At 36.6% G+C, this 17935-nt stretch overlaps 1 protein-coding gene and 1 pseudogene across 1 annotated transcript; both read right to left on the bottom strand.

Annotated features, from left to right (window-relative positions):
* Positions 1-4416: 4416 nt before the first annotated feature.
* On the bottom strand, positions 4417-4921 carry LOC102868025 (annotated as a pseudogene).
* Positions 4922-8787: 3866 nt separating this feature from the next.
* LOC102854338 (olfactory receptor 10G6-like) lies at positions 8788-9750 on the bottom strand. The gene has a single exon (XM_006895595.1). The coding sequence runs from the start codon at positions 9736-9738 to the stop codon at positions 8788-8790; it is 951 nt and encodes a 316-aa protein (XP_006895657.1). The 5' UTR covers positions 9739-9750.
* Between the last annotated feature and the right edge of the window lie 8185 nt (positions 9751-17935).

Below are 17935 nucleotides of genomic sequence, written 5' to 3'. Positions count from 1 at the left end.
TGACTGGGGTAATCGGGATGGGTGTGTCAGAGGCGTTGCGGTTGGCGCAGGATAGAGCAGGGTTTAGAGCTGTTGTGCATAGGGTCGCTATGAGTTGGAAACGACTCCATGGCACATAACAACAACAACATCTTCTGTTTGTACTTTCATTTAAATTTTTGCAACCATTAATCTCTACCTATTATTTTATCACAGTTGAATGATAAAATAACAATATCCTACAAAGTCTTCTTTTTTTTAAAAAAAAATTTTGTGTGTGTGTACCGTCAAATCAGAACTGACTGGTACAGGAGGATATTGCGCCTCCTTCTCTGGCAGAGCGTCTGGTGCATTCGAACCGTGTTCCTCTGGGATTGCAGTGCAGCTTCTTGCCACTAGGCCACCAGAGCTCCCCTTACAAAGTCTTCTTAACTCTCATTTGCCTCATTTAATGAGTCATAACACTAACACTGAAATATTAACTCGTAAGAGTATTTGGTTTTCTTCCCTTCTATAGAATTGTGTATTTCTGCAACTTCACATCATACATCATTTGGAAATAATTCAAATCTATAAACATCTGATTAATCTTTATACATTTAATCTTTGCTCCTGAAAACTCCAATGAAATATTTCTCTATTCATGTATGTTTTTTCATTCTCTACTAAATCTCTATATTATCATCCTTTACTCTTTACCCTACTATATTCCATTCTGAAGGAGTCACATTTCTTTATCTGATAACATTTCCAAAGTTTCTTAGACTTTAATGTGTTTATGAATTGCCAGAGAATCTTACTAAATTACAGGCCTATTTCAAGAGGCCTAGAGAGAGATCTTTCTAAAAAAGCTATGCTCTGATGAAAATCAGATTGAAATCAAGGCAGCTCCTGCTATAAATGTTCTACCTTCTATCATCTATCTATCTATCTATCTATCTATCTACCTATCTATTATCTATCTATATATCTATCATCTATCTTTCCTCTATCTCTTGCTATTACAACAGAAATACCACAATTAAATGGTTTTAATTATCAGATTTTTTCTCTCTCTCACAGTTTAGAAGGCTAGACATTCAAATTTAGACCACCAAACCTAGGAGAATGATTTGTTTCTTTTGGCATGTCTAGGGGGAAAGTGTGAAACTCCTTTCCACATCTGTGGGCTTTGCTTCACTTCGAAATCTCCATGTCTCTCGTCATCAATCTTCTCTCGGGTCTGCACTTCAACATAAAAGGAACAACAATCAGCAGCATCATAAGTGAGAAAAAAAGATTGACTTGTCAAGGATTTCACTTTACTTGTATCCAAATAATTATTTATAGATGTAACAGTCAAGAATTCTAAAGATGTTATATTCATTGCACAATTCTCATGCAGTGGACTTCTTTAAAGCATTGAAGAACAAAGATGTTAGTTTGAAGATTGAATTGTATTTGACTCATGCTATTGCATTTTTAATATCCAAAAATGCATGTGAAAACTAGATAATAAATAAAGAAGACCAAAGAAAAAATTGATACCTTTGAATTATGATACTGAATATAATGTACAGTTATCATATTGAATGTTATTAAGAACTGACGAAAAACAAACCAAAAAACCCCCAAAAAACAACAAACCCAAATGTTTCTCAAAAGAAATTGTCCTTGTAGGCAACCAAGGCAACCAATGGTGAGAATTGCTTTGGTTTCCTGTGCTTGGGGCAAGTTATTAAGAGGGGCCAGGCTAGAGAAGAGTATCATTCTTGATAAAACAGGTCATATTAAATGATGTTTGTCACTGTTTTTCCTCATTTCATCTATCTTCCAATCTGGTCTCTACTATACTATCTGCATTCCTCTACTGTTTGTATGAACAGTTTTCAGAGGCCTCTTATTTAGGAAGTCAGTTGGTCAATCCTACTTCCTAGTCTGTTTTAATCTGGGAGCTCTACTAAAACCTGTCCACCAAGGGTAACCCTTTATGGCATTTGACACATCAGTGGCACAGTTTTCAGTATCACAGTAAACCACTAGTTATTTCAGTACAGAAAACTAGCAGTAAGTGCTATACTAAATAGAAAAATGTTCTCCCCAAACATAATAAACTTCCAATTTAGTATGTACCTCTAATAGCAAAGCAGTCTTCATGCAGGATTGTTAATCTGATTGTTCACCTGATTGTTAATTAAATCAAGACAATTTACTTCCAGAATCCAACTGCTTTAGACAAGCAGCTGCACTTCATCTTATTTGGATCCACAATTAACACTGTTGGTACCAGCAGTCAGAAATCAGAAGACATATTGCATTAGGAGATCTGCAGTTAGGAATCTCAAATTGTTGAGGCATAATGATGTCGCTTTGAGGACCAAGGTGCATCTTATTCAGGCCATGGTTTTTTTTGATCATGTGCTTGCATTTGAAAGCTGGACAATGAATAGGGATGACACAAGAAGTGATGCCTTTGAGTTGTGGTATTGAAGAAGAGCACTGAACATCCCATGTAGCCAAAAGAACAAATAAATATGTCTTGGAGAGGGTGTAGCCAGCGTGCTCTTGAGGCAAGGATGATGACACTTCACCTCACATACACCAGGCATGATTCTAGGAGAGGCTATTCCTTGGAGAAGGACATTATGTTTAGAAGGGTGAAGGAACAACAAAGGAGAGGAAGAGCCTCAACTAGGTGGATTGACACTATAGCTGCCACTATGGACTCTAGTGTGTCAGGAAGTGTGAAGATAGGCTCGGATGGGAAGAGGTTGAGATCCACTGTTCATAGGGTCATTATGAATTGTATCAACTCAACAGCACCTAACAACAACAATGCAGGTCAACCAAAATAGATCCTCAAGAAGTAGACTGGCAAAACAACTGCAATAAACTCAAATATAGCAATAATTGTAAGGATAGTGTAGGACTGGATTGTTGCATTCTATTTTACATAGGGTTATTATGTGTCAGAAACAACGTAATGACATCTAACAAAAAATATCACTTAATAGAAAATTGAGCATTGGGATGAGTTCAGTTCCAAACCTGAAAGGTTACTCAGGGTCATAGTGTGGAGGGTTCCACCAGTTCATTTCCAACCAATAAGCTTGATATTTTCTTCTCTTTTTGAGTTTTATTTTCTTTTTTATCCCAATCTATGTAAGACCTTCAAACATAATTCCTTTCAGTGAAATCATTAATTCTAAGCAAGCATCCTCTAGTTCTTCTTGTCTCAGAGTCATTAAGGCTGTTACATGTAGTACATTATTAGTCTTTTGGACTAATTGTTGCCATGTGTCTTTGATTTTCTTCATTCTCCTTTGCTCCGTATAGGGAGAAACCAATAGTTGTCTCTTAGATGGCTCCTCACAAGCTTTTAAGACCCAAGTCTCTACTGACCAAAGTAGGATATAAAATATTTTCTTTGTAGATGATTAATTTTTTTAAAAAAAATATTTATAAACTCAATGGAGCTCAATTAAGATGAGAAGTGCCTGATGATGGTACAAAACATTTTATAATTAATCTACATAAACAATTATAATTAAAGAGTCAGATATGCTTTGGAAGAAAAAAAAGATGGGAGAGCAGTCCCACTGTATTTTAAAGTTGTGGCTATTTAAAAATATTGGGATTGGACCTTGCCCATCATTACTGTATTTTCACCCTGGTCCTATTTATTTCCTTCACCCCAGCCTTTCAACCACCAAACTGTGCAAACCTGTGTTTTCACTTCTACCCATCCTCACCTCACTGCTCCCACCCCTACCTCCCTCAGGCTCCCATAAATGTTTTACCAGTTATATTTTTATAACTTCTATATTTACAACATGCATGGGCATGATTGTATACAACACAATATAAATGAAGAACTGTGTGAAACATAATGAAGTTTGTAAGCAAACCAATATAAACACACACAAAAAAATACTGATTAAGAAATATCAATGAATTAAAGCAATCCAGAAATGAGTTCTAGTACATCTAGGAATTTAACATATCAATTGTACCTGAGAGATGTATATTTAATAAATTGCAATGTGACTATTAGCTAGCTACTGGGGAAAGAGAAATTAATTTTATTGTTGTTATTATTGTTAGGTGCCATATAGTTGAGTACAACTCATAGTGATCCTATGAACAAAAGAATGAATCCTGTTCTATCCTGTGCTATTCTCAACATCTCTCTGACACACTTGAACCCATTGCTGAGGTCACTCTATCAATCCATCTTGGTGGGTATCTTCTTCTACTTCTCTTACCCTCCACCTTTCCAGACATGATATCCCTTTCCAAAGTATAGTCTCTCTTAGCAACACGCCTGAAGTATGAGAAATGAAGCCTTATCATCTTTACTTCCAAGTAGCGCTCTGGGTGCACATTCTCTGATACATACCTGTTGATTCTTCTTCTTCTTCCTTTTTATTTTTTTAAGACACCTTTATTTCACCCTGATTACACCATGGATTCATAGGGAATAAGTTCCAGCAGCTCGGGCTTCTTTGCATTCTTTCTCACACAGTGTGCCTCTCTGGGAGGAGTGAGCCAGCATTTCAGTGGGACCCAAGTGCCTTTCTTCTTGGCTTCTTTTTCTGATTATTTTCCTTCACTCTTTTCAGGAAGCTGTCTCTGCTCTTAGAGTGCTTTGTATGCTCAATACACACGCCTAAGTCTCTTGGCAAGAATTTTACCCTTGACTTGTTTGTTCACAACGAGGCCAAGTGCATGCTGGGTAACACTGCAGACTTCTGGTTTCGCCCTGGTAACAGGGGTGAGGAATTCCTTTTTGAATAGTACCCATTCCCTTGATGTCTACAGTATCTCCTTTCTTGTAGATTCGCACGTAAGTGGCCAGAGGAACAACTCCATGTTTCCTAAAGGGCAGAGAGAACACGTAGCGGGTGCCCCTCCTCTTTCCCTTTGTTTGTTGTTTTGGTGGATCACTGCAAGATAGTGTCATCTGCACAACATAAGATGTTGATGAGTCTTTCACGGATCCTATTGTCACGTTCCTCTTTATAGAGCCCAGTTTCTCAATTTGCTCAGCATACAGATTGAATAGGTATGGAGAAAGGAAATAGCCCTATCCACACCCTTTCTGATTTGAAACCCTGCATTCCTGTTTCATTTGAACAGCTTCGTGATCTTAGTATAGATTTCACACAAATACAATTATGTGTTCTGAGGTTCCCCTCCTCCATCTCAGTGTTAGGTGTAATTTTGCTTTAATTCAGTCAAATGACTTTGCATAGTCAATACAACACAAATAGACATTCTTCTGATACACTCTGCTTTCTGCTAGGATCTATCTGACATTTGTGATGATATCTCTGCTGACATGGCCTCTTCTAAACTTCTGCTTGAACTTCTGGCAGTTCTCTGTGAATGTACTGTTCTAGCCCCCCCCCCCTTTTTTTGGATGATCTTTAGCAATATTTTGCTTTCATGTTCTATTAATGATATTGTTCAATAACTTTGCAATCTGTTGGATCACTTTTCTTTGGGAATGGAAACAACAGATCTCCTATAGTCAGCCAGCCAAACAGATGTCCCCCAAATTTGCTGGCTTAGACTGGTGAAGGCATCCAGGTTGCATCTGTTAGGTGAAACATTACAGTTTGTCTTCCACTGATTCCTGGGTCTTATTTTTTGCAAATGGTGTCAATACTACTTGAACTTTTTCCTCCATTACCACTGGCTTTTGTTCCTATGGTACTTCTTGAATGTTTTCAGTATCGACCAATTCTTTTTGGTACTGTGACTCTGTGTATTTCATTTATCTTCTTTTGATATTTCCATAGATCATTCAAGATTTTGCCCATAGTGTTGCTCAGCATTCTAAGTCAAAGCTTAAATTTGTTTTTCAGTTCTTTAAGCTTGAGAAATGCGGAAGGAGTTTGAGAAATGCACAGGGAGTTCTTCCTTTTTGCTCCTTTCTTTAATTTGAAATTAGATCAGTGATTCATATTTTCAAATGGAAGGTTTTATTTTTATCTGAATTTATTTATTTGGATTTTAAATTGTGAAGCCAAAGGGTTGGCATGAAATCCTGTGGAGCAACGTATACTTAATATTTAAACTTCAAAAGACAATATGTTCTTAGCTCTATTCTCGAGATTAAAAAATTATTCATAAGCTAGTATCACTTCATTGTTCTACTTTATTTCTTTCTTTTTCAAGTTTAAAGTATCTCAAAACAAACTTAGAGGAAAAAACTTCATGTGAAATACAGTTGTACAAAACACATGTGCTTATTATTCTTCCTAGTTAAGAGCTTAAATTATGGACTCAGACTTTATTTAAAACATCAACTTTGATGCTGGTTAACTGTGTCAAATTTGTTGGTGGTTGTTTTTATGATGTACTTTTCTTCATTTAAAATGATAAGCTACAAATTTAAAATTTCTCTCCTAAAAATGAAAGAAAAAATAGTTATATGATACTTTATTTGTTTATCTGATGCAGTCTTAAAAAAGAATCTAAACATTACAATGACATATTCTTGTTTGCTTTAATCTGGGCTTTTTCTTGGGGTCAGCAGGAGACCTTATTATCTTAATTCCCTCAGTGCTGCCAATTGTTTGGGTGTCCTTGACACCATGATTGTGTGTTTGTTAAATAAAATGTGTCACTGTTTTGATACCACCAGCCATATATTCTTTTCCTATGGTAGTTAACTAATCTCTGGAGCATTCTTCTAGGATTCTCCCTAAGGGTCTATGTTGTTCACATTGTATGGAAGATTCTCTTTACTCCTGTCCTCTGACAACTGGATTTATGTATTTTTTTTTAAACCATAGATTACTTTATCTTTTCTAAGATGTAAAATATATAAATTCCAGATGCAACAGTCTCTTTATCTTAAATTATTGCAATACTTTCTGCACACTAAAATGATTCTAATTTTATCAATTTTAAGATCACATGTTTCATCTCTTTGCTTTAAATAAATTACTTTTAATAAATTACTTTACCCATAAGTTTATATACTAATTTAGAATAGGAAACAAAATTTTCTTATCCCAAAGCTTCTCTTCCGTAGAAACCAGTTCTCTTCATTTTATACCAATTGAAACTAGTTTGAGCAATACAAATACTCTCCTCGGGCTGTACTGGCCTATGTATATTTGAAACATTAACAAAAGAATCTCTAGCACTCTATATCCTATAACCCATGTAGGATGTTCCCAACTTAGAAGCTCTCAACTGTATCACAAGAAGGGCAACAAGAATAAACTTTAGGAGCTTAGATAACTCCTTACCCTTTTTGTCCATCTAGGCACATGACTGAATTCAAGCTCATTCACAACCATTACAACATGTCCTAGTTCACACCAAAAAAGCACTACTTTCTACCATTATATACGATCTGCTTCATCAACATCCATGTAAGCATCAGGCAGTCCGAGATTATGAGCAGTATGAAATTATTATTAATTTACCTTGTTCAGTTTTAGTAGTATGGAACTCTTTGAAAGCTCAGAAGACTAGTTAGTGTAACCATCAAGTTTGCCTGTGGCAGCACGACTCCGTGTATTACAGAATATGACTTCTTTGGGTAATGGTGTGATACGCCTGTGATGTCCTTATTGTTTGTTTTCTGATTTGCTGGTTTTGTTGGGTGTTTTGCTTGTTTGTTTGTCAAGAAAAAACAAGGAACTCATGCAATATTATTCAAAATGGTTGACTCTGGAGAACATTATGCTGAGTGAAATATCCCAGTCACAAAAGGACAAATATTACATGATGCCACTGTTGGGGAGAGACTGAGTAAGATGGGTTCAATAATGTATACTGCACTGAAACAGAGGAGGGAGAGAACCGTCTAAAAGAGAGATGTAACTGGGTATTTCTGTCATCACAGGAGACTAGAGCGAGGGCTGCATGGTGGAGGGGACCTGGGGGAGTGTTTGTAAAACAATGAAAGAATCTTTTCTTTTACTTTTCCATAAAAAAAAAAATAACATTACTAACAATAATTTTAGTCGTAAGTTAATAAAGCCCTTGATGGAGAAAAAAAAAAAAAAGTTAGATAGTTTAAAGTTTTTAAATCAGTCACTTCCTAAAACTTCAATCTCACCACAGGTACCTGGGAAATAATATTATCTCCCTTATATGATTATTAGTAAGATAAAATCAGATGGTTTATATGATATTTATTTAACATATAAAGAGCTATTTCAAAGAACCCTTGGTGATTGTAAAACTCTCATCTTCCAGATGAAAGAAATCTGGTGTTAGTTACTGGTCAAGGTACTTCAAGTGCAACCTCTATCCACTTACCACTGACAGCTGTATATGCAATGATTTTGAAAATGTTTCATTCAGTGAGACTTCCAGAATAAGAGACTTAAAGGAAAGATCTGACCGTCTACTGTCAAAAAATGAGCCTGTGAAACTTTATGGATCATAATAGTTTGATCTTGCTGTGTGCATGGATAATCTTGAGTCCAAGGCTGATTTGGCCATAACCACCGCCAAAAAAGCTTTTCAGGCATTAATAAAATTTAGGAGGTATGGTATACAAGCGGATGAATACCCTAGAGAAATAAACTTTTATGTGCTATTTTATTTCTTTTGGACATTTTCTACAAAGTATTACCCTTGCTGATTGCTTTAGATGGTTTTTTTTTGTAGTATTCAAAGGAGAAACATGGGAAATAATATTTAGAGAGTGAATTATGTACATGGTAGAGCTTTCTAGGGTTTCCATATCTCCACTTAGAAGTTCTACTCTATTCATGAGCAAATCTCCTTTAGTCACAAATCTATCATTTATATCATATGCCATCTAGTGCCCTGAATTTTATCTTCCAATGAATCCAGTCAATGAGGCTGTACATCCTTGTGACCTCCCAACCTCATCAGTGCTGCTTTCATCTCTTTATTTCGGAGTGTGTAAATTATGGGGTTAAGCAAAGGAGTAATAACTGTGTAGAACACAGCCACCACCCCATCCAAAGGTTCCTGTGAGCCAGGCCGCAGGTAAATAAAGGTGCAGGGAACATAGTAAACAATGACAACAGTGAGGTGGGCAGCACAGGTGGAGAAGGCATTGCGACGCCCATCAGCAGAACGAATTCTCAAGATGGCAGACACTATGTAGCCGTAGGAAGTAAGAATAAGCACAAAGCAGGTGAGGGCAAGGAAGCCAATGTCCACAAAGGTGACCAGCTCGTTGATGGTGGTATCAGCACAGACTAGACGTAACATGGCTGGAATGTCACAGAAGAAGTAGTCTACCCTGTTTGGACCACAGAAAGGTAGTCGGAAAATGAAACTTGTCTGGAAGAGTGAGTGAAGAGTGCCTCCAAGCCAGGTACCACAAGCCAGATACGTACAGACACTGCGGGTCATGGTGGTGGCATAGTGTAGAGGCTTACAGATGGCCAGGAAACGGTCATAAGCCATGAGTGTATAAAGGAAACATTCTGTACAGCCCAGGAAATGGAAAGAAAATAGCTGGATTACACAGCCCCCAAACGAGATAACTCTACTATTCAAGAGAAAGCCAGCAAGCATTTTGGGGACAATAGCAGAGGAAATAGTCATATCCAGGAAGGAAAGGTGACATAGAAACCAGTACATGGGGCGGTGGAGCTTGATGTCCACCAACACTGTGAGGATGATGAGCCCATTGCCAGAGACTGTGAGGACGTAGATAACAAGGAAAGCTAGAAAGAGTGGCACACCCAGTTGTGGTGGGTGGTGGAGGCCTACCAAAATGAAGTGAGACACGGAAGTCTGATTTGCACTTTGCATTGCTTTATTGATCATACCTGCCAAGAGAAGTATAAAAAAGAAAGATTCAATACCTCTACAATTTCTGTGCATGGCCTGTATATACTGGTTATTTTCAAATAGGAACAAATATCACTTTCATGCTTACTCTTATTCTCTCTCCTCACATTCCTCCAACTATCTGTCTGATGTTGTTTCCAGGAAATAATTGCGGTCTCCAACGTTAAAATCTGTGTATCAGAGTAAAACTGTGCTGCCATCAACTCATTTCTGACTCATAGTGACTCTATCTGGGTTTCCAAGGCTGGAAATCTTTGAGACAGGACACTGCTCAGTTTTCCCCTACAGAGAAGCTTATGGATCCAAAGCATTGACCGACACATAATACAGTGTCACCAGAGTTCCTTTGAAACAAATTATGTGTGTATACTTTTCAAGCTAGGAAAAAAAAATCAGTAACATTAAACCTAAATCAATCTATAAGAAAAAGGTTATTCTTTAAATTGTCTTCAGTTTGTTCTCTCTGATCTGTGATCCAGAGAGTCAGATTATACCTTATTTAATTATCTAAGAACCAGATATTTGCAATTATAGAAATGATCCAAATATAAATTTTCGTGGATTTGTTAAAAATACACCTTCTGAGTCACAAACTGGATCTACCAATTTTCAGAATTTCTGGAGAAGTAGCCTTCAAAACATTTGCTTTTGAATATCTGTGTTTTTTTTTAAATGCGTATGCCATTTAATACCCTTCAATATAGTGAAGAAATACAAAACCTCCTCCTCAAAGAACCTGATTACGTTCTCTTCTCTTCACATCTTGATACGTGCAACCAACTCATCAGTACATCCATCCAGCCACACAATAAAGAGAATGTATTATAGTTTAAGAGCTTGGCTTCTGAAGTCAGCTGCTCAGTTGCAAAATCTCTTTCACTCACTGGTAATGTGGGGGAAATCACTCACTTTTCCTTGCCTCTGGTGTAGTGGGAAAAAAATTAATACTGTTTATCAATTAAAAAAGCAAGAACTTTCATGAGATCAATTGATAAATTGGCTACAATAGTTTTAAACTTAGAAACGATTGTCAGGATAATGCAATACTTTGAAATATTTTCTTCCATTTTGTGAAGAATTGCTGTAAGTTGCAACCAAATCCATAGTATCTAAATCTTTGTACTATTTTAAGGACTAAACTAATGAAATGTACTCTGAACAGTGTTTGGCATAGTTGCTGTTGTCGATTGCCGTTGAGTTGAGCATGACTCATAGCCACTCCATGTACAAAAGACCTAATGTCTTTCTTTAACTATTGTCGTTTCTCCAAGTTCATAGAGTTTCCATAGTGGTTTAGAAAATGCATAGTATTCAATAAATACTATGGTTTTTTTATCAAGGATGGGCATTGTGGTTGTATATTGTTCTATCTGCAGTTGCAAAGGTCTATAAAGATCCTTGGATAGACAAGAGTAATTTGCACATCAAGTGCACTTTTCCTAACGTCATCTTCTATCTTCTAGTAGTCTATTTATAAATTGGAGGTGAGCATAGAAATAATCTTTCCAAGGGCTCAGGGGCTACCTAAAATAATTCAGAGCCCTTTACAGTGTCTGGACGCCTACTGACCAAAAGAGCTGTGTCTGACATTAACTATTTTCTATCCCCTTCCTACACTATGTCTATATGGTCTATATGTATACCATATATATCATCATATCACCCTCAGTTTTATACAATGCCACAGAAACTAATGTTTCAAGTGAAACATTAGGGACAACAATTTTTTTACAATGTGGGATTTTCGGTCCTAGGAAAACCAGGAGAGTTGGTCACCTTAAGTAAATGCTCAAACACCATAGAAGCAAAATGATCTCTTAACATGCAACTCCATAATCTATTCTGAAATAATTTCAGAGAAGATTCCTTCTGGCATTTTAGAGGTGGTTTTGTGTGTGTGTGTGTGTGTGTGTGTGTGTGTGTGTGAGATCTTCCCCACCCCTTGATTACCAATAAGAAACCAAAGCTCAAATTACTGGCATGGTCTATAAAAATGAAGAAGTTCATCATTTGATGCCTTCATGCTTCTCTTTCTCTCTAATGATCATTTCATTTCAGTAGTGTTTGAATATTTACTTAAGGTGAAAAAATCCATTTTATCATTCTCTAGTTAACCATTTTCTCCCTCTTTCTACATACATTAGGCTTTTTCATGTAGAACATCACTGATCCTCTGTTGTTGTGTTGTTATGTGCCGTCGAGTTGCTTGTGACTCATAGCGACCCTATGTGCAACAGCCCTAAACTGCTCTGTCCTGTGCCAATCGCACTGTCTCTGGCACTCCCATCCCGATTATCCCAGTCACTGAATCAATCCACTTCACAGAGGGCCTTCCCCTCCTGTGTTGTCCCTCCACCCTCCCAAGCATGATGTCATTGATCCTCTAGGTCCTAAAAAATTGTCATTAATATTTCAAGCTCACATTCAGATATTACCACTCAGTATAGTCTTTCTTCCCTCCCTTGCAAATATTGGCTTATTTTTTAAAGCCCTCAAAGACCATCATCCATGTTTTTGTGATAGGCTGAACCCTAAGCAGTTTACCCTTCTGTTTGACTTATCCCAACCCTGCTGTAAATTCCTAGAAGGAGCCCATCTCATTTTCCATTTTATTCCATGTTTGAAGAATATCTTGCACATATATCCTTAAAGCTTATTGAATAAATGCATCTTTTCAGTCTGGATGCCACTATTATCAAGACTTTGAACCCAAGATATTGTTAACTAGGATTTTATAGCATGTATCATTAACTCCTAAGAATTCTAATTCTGAGACTGTCACTTAAGAGTTATATTATTTTGGACAAATACCTTATATTTTCTTGTATCCATTTCTCATTAAAAAGGGGAGAATGTTTTTAGCATATTTCCACCAAAAAGGAAATACCAAATTCTTTTTAATCTATACCAACCCATATCCTAAAGTGTTATAATAAGAAAAGCATTGTTCAAATTATAATTTTTTCAAGCTTAAACATTTTTATTTTGCTCCTCTAGTATTTTGCTACCACTGACCTTACTTGTTTTGGTAACTTGTTCTGTCTTTAAAACAAAAAGTACTGTTTTCTCTTCAGTAGATAGATTGGTGCCCTTGGCTTATCCATTAGCAACTAATTGTCCAGTTATTTGGCGTACACATGAGGCATTAGTACATTATAATGTCAGTATCTGATCTATCCATCAATGTAAAAAAGTAAAAAACCCCCAAAACAAACCAACAATTTTCTACATAGGAAACCTGTACATATATAGAAGCTTTATCTGAAGATTTCAAACTGTGTAAGATTTGAATACATAAGGCAAAACCCCAGATTTACGTGGTTCAGGAAAGAGGAGCAGAATACAAAATGCCCTTTCCTCCTCCCTCAATACTTTGTAAAGCACAGTGCTGTTAGAGTTCAGCTAACTTTTCTATTCAAAAGTTGCTGTCGTATTTTTTCCCTACTAGTTGCAAATACTTGGAAGTGAATCTCCAATGCAGCCATCACCTCCTGCTTGTTTTGGCTTCTTGTTGGTCTCAATTTCATTTGAAGCCTCCTCTTCACTCTTGAAAGATTTCCTGTTCTTCCCCTCCAACATGTCCCTACTACTGTCTTTATTGAGTCTTTTGTTCCTTTCTCTGGTTATACCCTTCCCCCACTATTACAGCTGTTTAAAGTTATTTGCAAGGGTATCCCTAGGCTTTGATCTCAGAGTATCTCTTTCTGGCAAGCAGATTTTCTTCCTGTACTCTCCAAGGAATGGGAGGTTCATTGGGCTGACTTCATGTCTGCTTCACCTTTCAGAGGCAATTAAAACATGCAGATATAAGTTCCAGTGGGCTTTGTTAGCAGTAAATTGTGAGGTATGGTTCTTCTAGGATGTTAATAGCCATGACCTCATGTGTGTTAGAGTAGACATATGCTTCTTGGCTTTCAGTGTCGACTTTTCAGAAGCAGATTGCTAGCTTTTCTTATGTAGCTGTTTTTGCCTGGCTACACTTGAATCCCTAACATTCATGTTAAAACATGAGGTTTTTAAAAATCTCTTGCAGCATCCATGGACACCTGCATTAGGACAAGTAAAAGTAGTTTTGGAAGAAATGTCTGTATTTTTTTAATAGGCTAACACACTTAGTTGTGTGGGATATGGAAAATGTGGTAATCCTTTTAAAGTTAAATATTCTTTCATTTGATTTGAAGGACTTTTCAAGAAATTATCTAGAACATAATTTTTCTTTAAATCCACCAGCTGTTTTTCAGAAGAAGAATGGTCAATTTCCTCATGTGTGACTAACTGCCTCTGAAAACCTGCTGGATGGTCAGCTCTGGGTCAGTTCCACCTTAGCAGTACACAACAACAACAACAATCTCCTTTTACATATTAAAAAAAAACTGAAATAAGAACTTTTTCAAGAATAAAAGGTCAGGCATTCCCACCAGCCACATGGAATGACAAGGGATACAATTCTTAGGGCAATAGTCTTCCCTCTCCCCTTAAAAGGGGAGTACCACACAGGTAAGCATTTCATGAACTGCAAGAGACAACAAAGGATTCCTTCAGGTAAGGAAAGTTAACTCTCTCCTCTCCCTGCACTATTGAGATTTGAGGTCTGCACTGTTGGGACCTTGTCACTTTCCTGGGTCTATATCCTGGGAAGCATTCCTGGGACTTTGCCTACTCCTGAGAAATTCTCGCCCACATTAAACTACAGGAAAAGACAGAGGAGGAAGTCCACCACAGCTGGGAGAAGGGAAAGGTCCAGCTGCTAGCCCCTTATAGTACAACCAGATGAGATGCTTGCCACAGGAAACAAGAAAGGGACGTGTCTATAGAAAGCTTTACTGGAAGCAATACTTAAAGTCTGCAACTTATCAATAGCACCATAAAGATTAGGAACTGTCAATAACTTATGCAGTCACAATAGAAACAGCCTCACACATACCAAAAAAGAACTTTACATAATGTCCAAAAAGTAGCATTCAGCTTAAATGTTACAGAAAAACAAACAAAAATAAAAAACCCCAAAACAAGCCTTGTCTTAAAATATCAGATCAAATTGCAGACTTAATAAATACCCTAGAGACAGAAAGGCAGAAGAAATATATCAATGTGAAGTTATATGAACAACTACTTAAGAAGTTATAAATTATAAAAGAAAGAACTGAACTAATAAATGAAGTAATTAACCTCCCCCATAATAAAATAATTAATCAAGTGGGATTTGTAACAGTTATGCAAGGATGTTTCAACATGAAAAAATATTCAATGTAATCCACCACATTAACAAAGCAAATTACAAGAAGCATGTGACTTAGCAATTGATACAGAAAAGGCATTTGACAAAATCCAACATATCTTCCTAATAAAGGCACTCAATAAAATTAGAATAGAAGGAAATTACCTCATATAGTGAAAAATATATATACAAAACTAAGAGCCAATATAATTCTCAATGGAGAAAGACTAAAGTCATTCCCCTTGCACACTGGGACCAGGCAAGGATGTCCTCTCCCACCACTCCTATACAATATTGCATTGAAAGTACTTCCTAGGGCAATAACACAAGAGAAGAAAATAAGCATCTAAATTGACAAAGAAGGGTAAAATTGTGGCCATATGCAGATGATGATAGTGTATACAGTAAATGAAAAAGATTCAACACAGAAACTGTTAGACCAACTAGACTAATTCAGCAGAGTGGTAAGATATAAAGTTAATAGAAAAAAATAGGTGAGGTTTCTTTTAAGGAAACATGTCTATCTTAGCAATAGCAATATGACAAGAGGATATAATAGGTATCCAAATTGGCAAAGAGGAGGTAAAATTATCTCTCTATGTAGATGATATGATAGTGCACTTAGAAAATCCTAAAGATTCAGCAAAAAAATCTACTGGACATAGTTGACCAATTCAGCACATTGGCAGGATACAAGACCAACATACAAAAATCAGCTGGATTTTTCTACAGTGACAAAGAGACTACAGAGCTGGAGCTAAGAAAAACAATACCCGTCACAATAGTTTATTACAAGATTAAATACTTGGGAGTAAATGTAACCAGAAACACAAAGGATCTATTTAAAGGATATTACAAAACATTACTACAAAAAACAAAAAGAGACCTTGAGAAGTGGGAGAATATTCCTTGCTCGTGGATAGGAAGAATCAATATTGTGAAAATGACAATACTACCAAAGGCAATTTACACGTTCAATGCAATCTCAATATAAATACAAACCCCAATCTTCAATGAGATGGGAAAGGCAATCTCCAGTTTCATTTGGAATGAAAATAAGCTCCGAATAAACAAAGCACTCCTTAAAAAGAGAAACAAGGTAGGAAACATCTCACTCTGTGATTTCAAATCCTACTACATTGTCACGGTAGTCAGGACAGTGTGGCACTGGTACAATGACAGACACATAGATCAATGGAATAGAATTGAAAACCTGGAAATCATCCCATCTACCTATAGTCAATGGATTTTTGACAAAAAAGTGAAATCAGTAAGTGGAGAAATGATAGCCTTTTTAACAAATGGTGTTGGCAAAATTGGAAAACTATGTGCAAAAGAATCAAGCAAGATCCACACCTCCCTCTGTACATATTAACCAACTCAAGGTAGATCATGGACCTAGGACTAAAACCACGGACTATAAACTTCATTAAAGAAAAGCTTGGAGGAACTCTAGACATCCTAATCCACAAAATCAGCAGTCTTCCAAGCATCTTGAAAAATCTCCAACCAGGAGAGGATAAAATAGATGAATGAGACCTTGAATCAAATGCCTATGCACATCCAAAAACTTCTCCAAAATGGTAAAAAGGGAAGCCACAGATTGGGAAAAAGTATTTGGTAATGACATGTCAGATAAGGGACTTTTATCTAAAATTTATAGAACACTCAAGCACCACAACATGAAAAAAGTAAACAATTCCATTGAAAAATGGGCACAGGATATGAACACACTTCACCAAAGAAGATATTCAGATGGCCAACAAGCACAAGAAGAAATGTTCAAAATCTCTAGCTCTATGAGAGATGCAAATCAAAACAACTATGAAATATCATATCTCCCCAGTAAGAATAGCAAAATTTAACAGAACAGCAAACAACAAATGCTGAGAGTTTGCAGAGAAACTGGAACCCTTATTCACTGTTGGTGGGAGTGTAAAATGGTGCAACCACTAATGGAAGGCAGTATGGCTCTTTCTCACAAAATTGCAAATAGAAATACCATTTGACCCAGCAATTCCAGTACTTGTAATATACCCCAAATAAACCATAACTGCCACCCAAGCAGATATATGCACACTCATGTTTATTGCAGCTTTGTTCACAATAGCAAAGAGTTGGAAACAATCACATGCCCATCAACAAACAAATGGATAGAGAAGCTGTGGTATAGTCACACAATGGAACATTATACTGCATTGAAAAACAAGGAACTCATGAAGTATTATACAAAATAGATGACCCTGGAGGACATTATGCTGAGTGAAATATCTCAGTCAAAAAAGGACAAATACTGCATAGTGCCATTGTTGTAAAATGAGACTGACATAGGGGTTGGGGAAGACTGAGAAAGATGAGATAAATTATGTATACCACACTGAAACAGATGAGAAAGATAACTGTTTAAAAGTTACATATGATTAAGTATTATTGTCATGACATGAGTCCAAAAAAGAAGGTTGCATAGTGGAGTGGAATTTGGTACAGGGATTGTATAACAATGAAAGAATTTTTCTTTTACTCTTCAAAGAGAAGAATGAACTGGAGGGGAGGGGTCGGCAGGGAGAAGAAAAGTGCAACAATGAGTGAATGGAAATCCAAAATATCTGTAAATTTTCACTAAAATGAATAATAATAAAAAGAAAACATATCATAGGAAACTAAGAAAGTAATATCAAATAGCATGAAGTATTGCTCATGTAGGCTCAAGAATTCACAGAGAAACTCCTATATTCTGTACATTCAAAATGTGTTTCTCTAGAATAATTTCTTGTGTATGAAATGAAAATCCTACTAATAATTTTCCACATTCCTTACATTCATAATTTTCCTTCATTGTTGTTGTTGTTATGTGCCATTGAGTCGTTTGCGACTCATAGCGACCCTATGGACAACAGCCCTAAACCCTGCTCTATCCTGCGCCAACCACACTACCTCTGACACACCCATCCCGAT

Source organism: Elephantulus edwardii, unplaced genomic scaffold (genome assembly GCF_000299155.1).
Source record: "Elephantulus edwardii isolate Elephantulus edwardi_28Jun2011 unplaced genomic scaffold, EleEdw1.0 scaffold00171, whole genome shotgun sequence".
NCBI classification, from domain to species: Eukaryota; Metazoa; Chordata; class Mammalia; order Macroscelidea; family Macroscelididae; genus Elephantulus; species Elephantulus edwardii.
Note: the sequence above shows the minus strand (reverse complement) of the source record. Positions and strands in the feature narration are given on the sequence as shown.

Coding starts and splice junctions, on each gene's coding strand:
- LOC102854338 (XM_006895595.1), bottom strand. CDS start 9,738: ATGATCAATAAAGCAATGCAAAGTGCAAATCAGACTTCCGTGTCTCAC.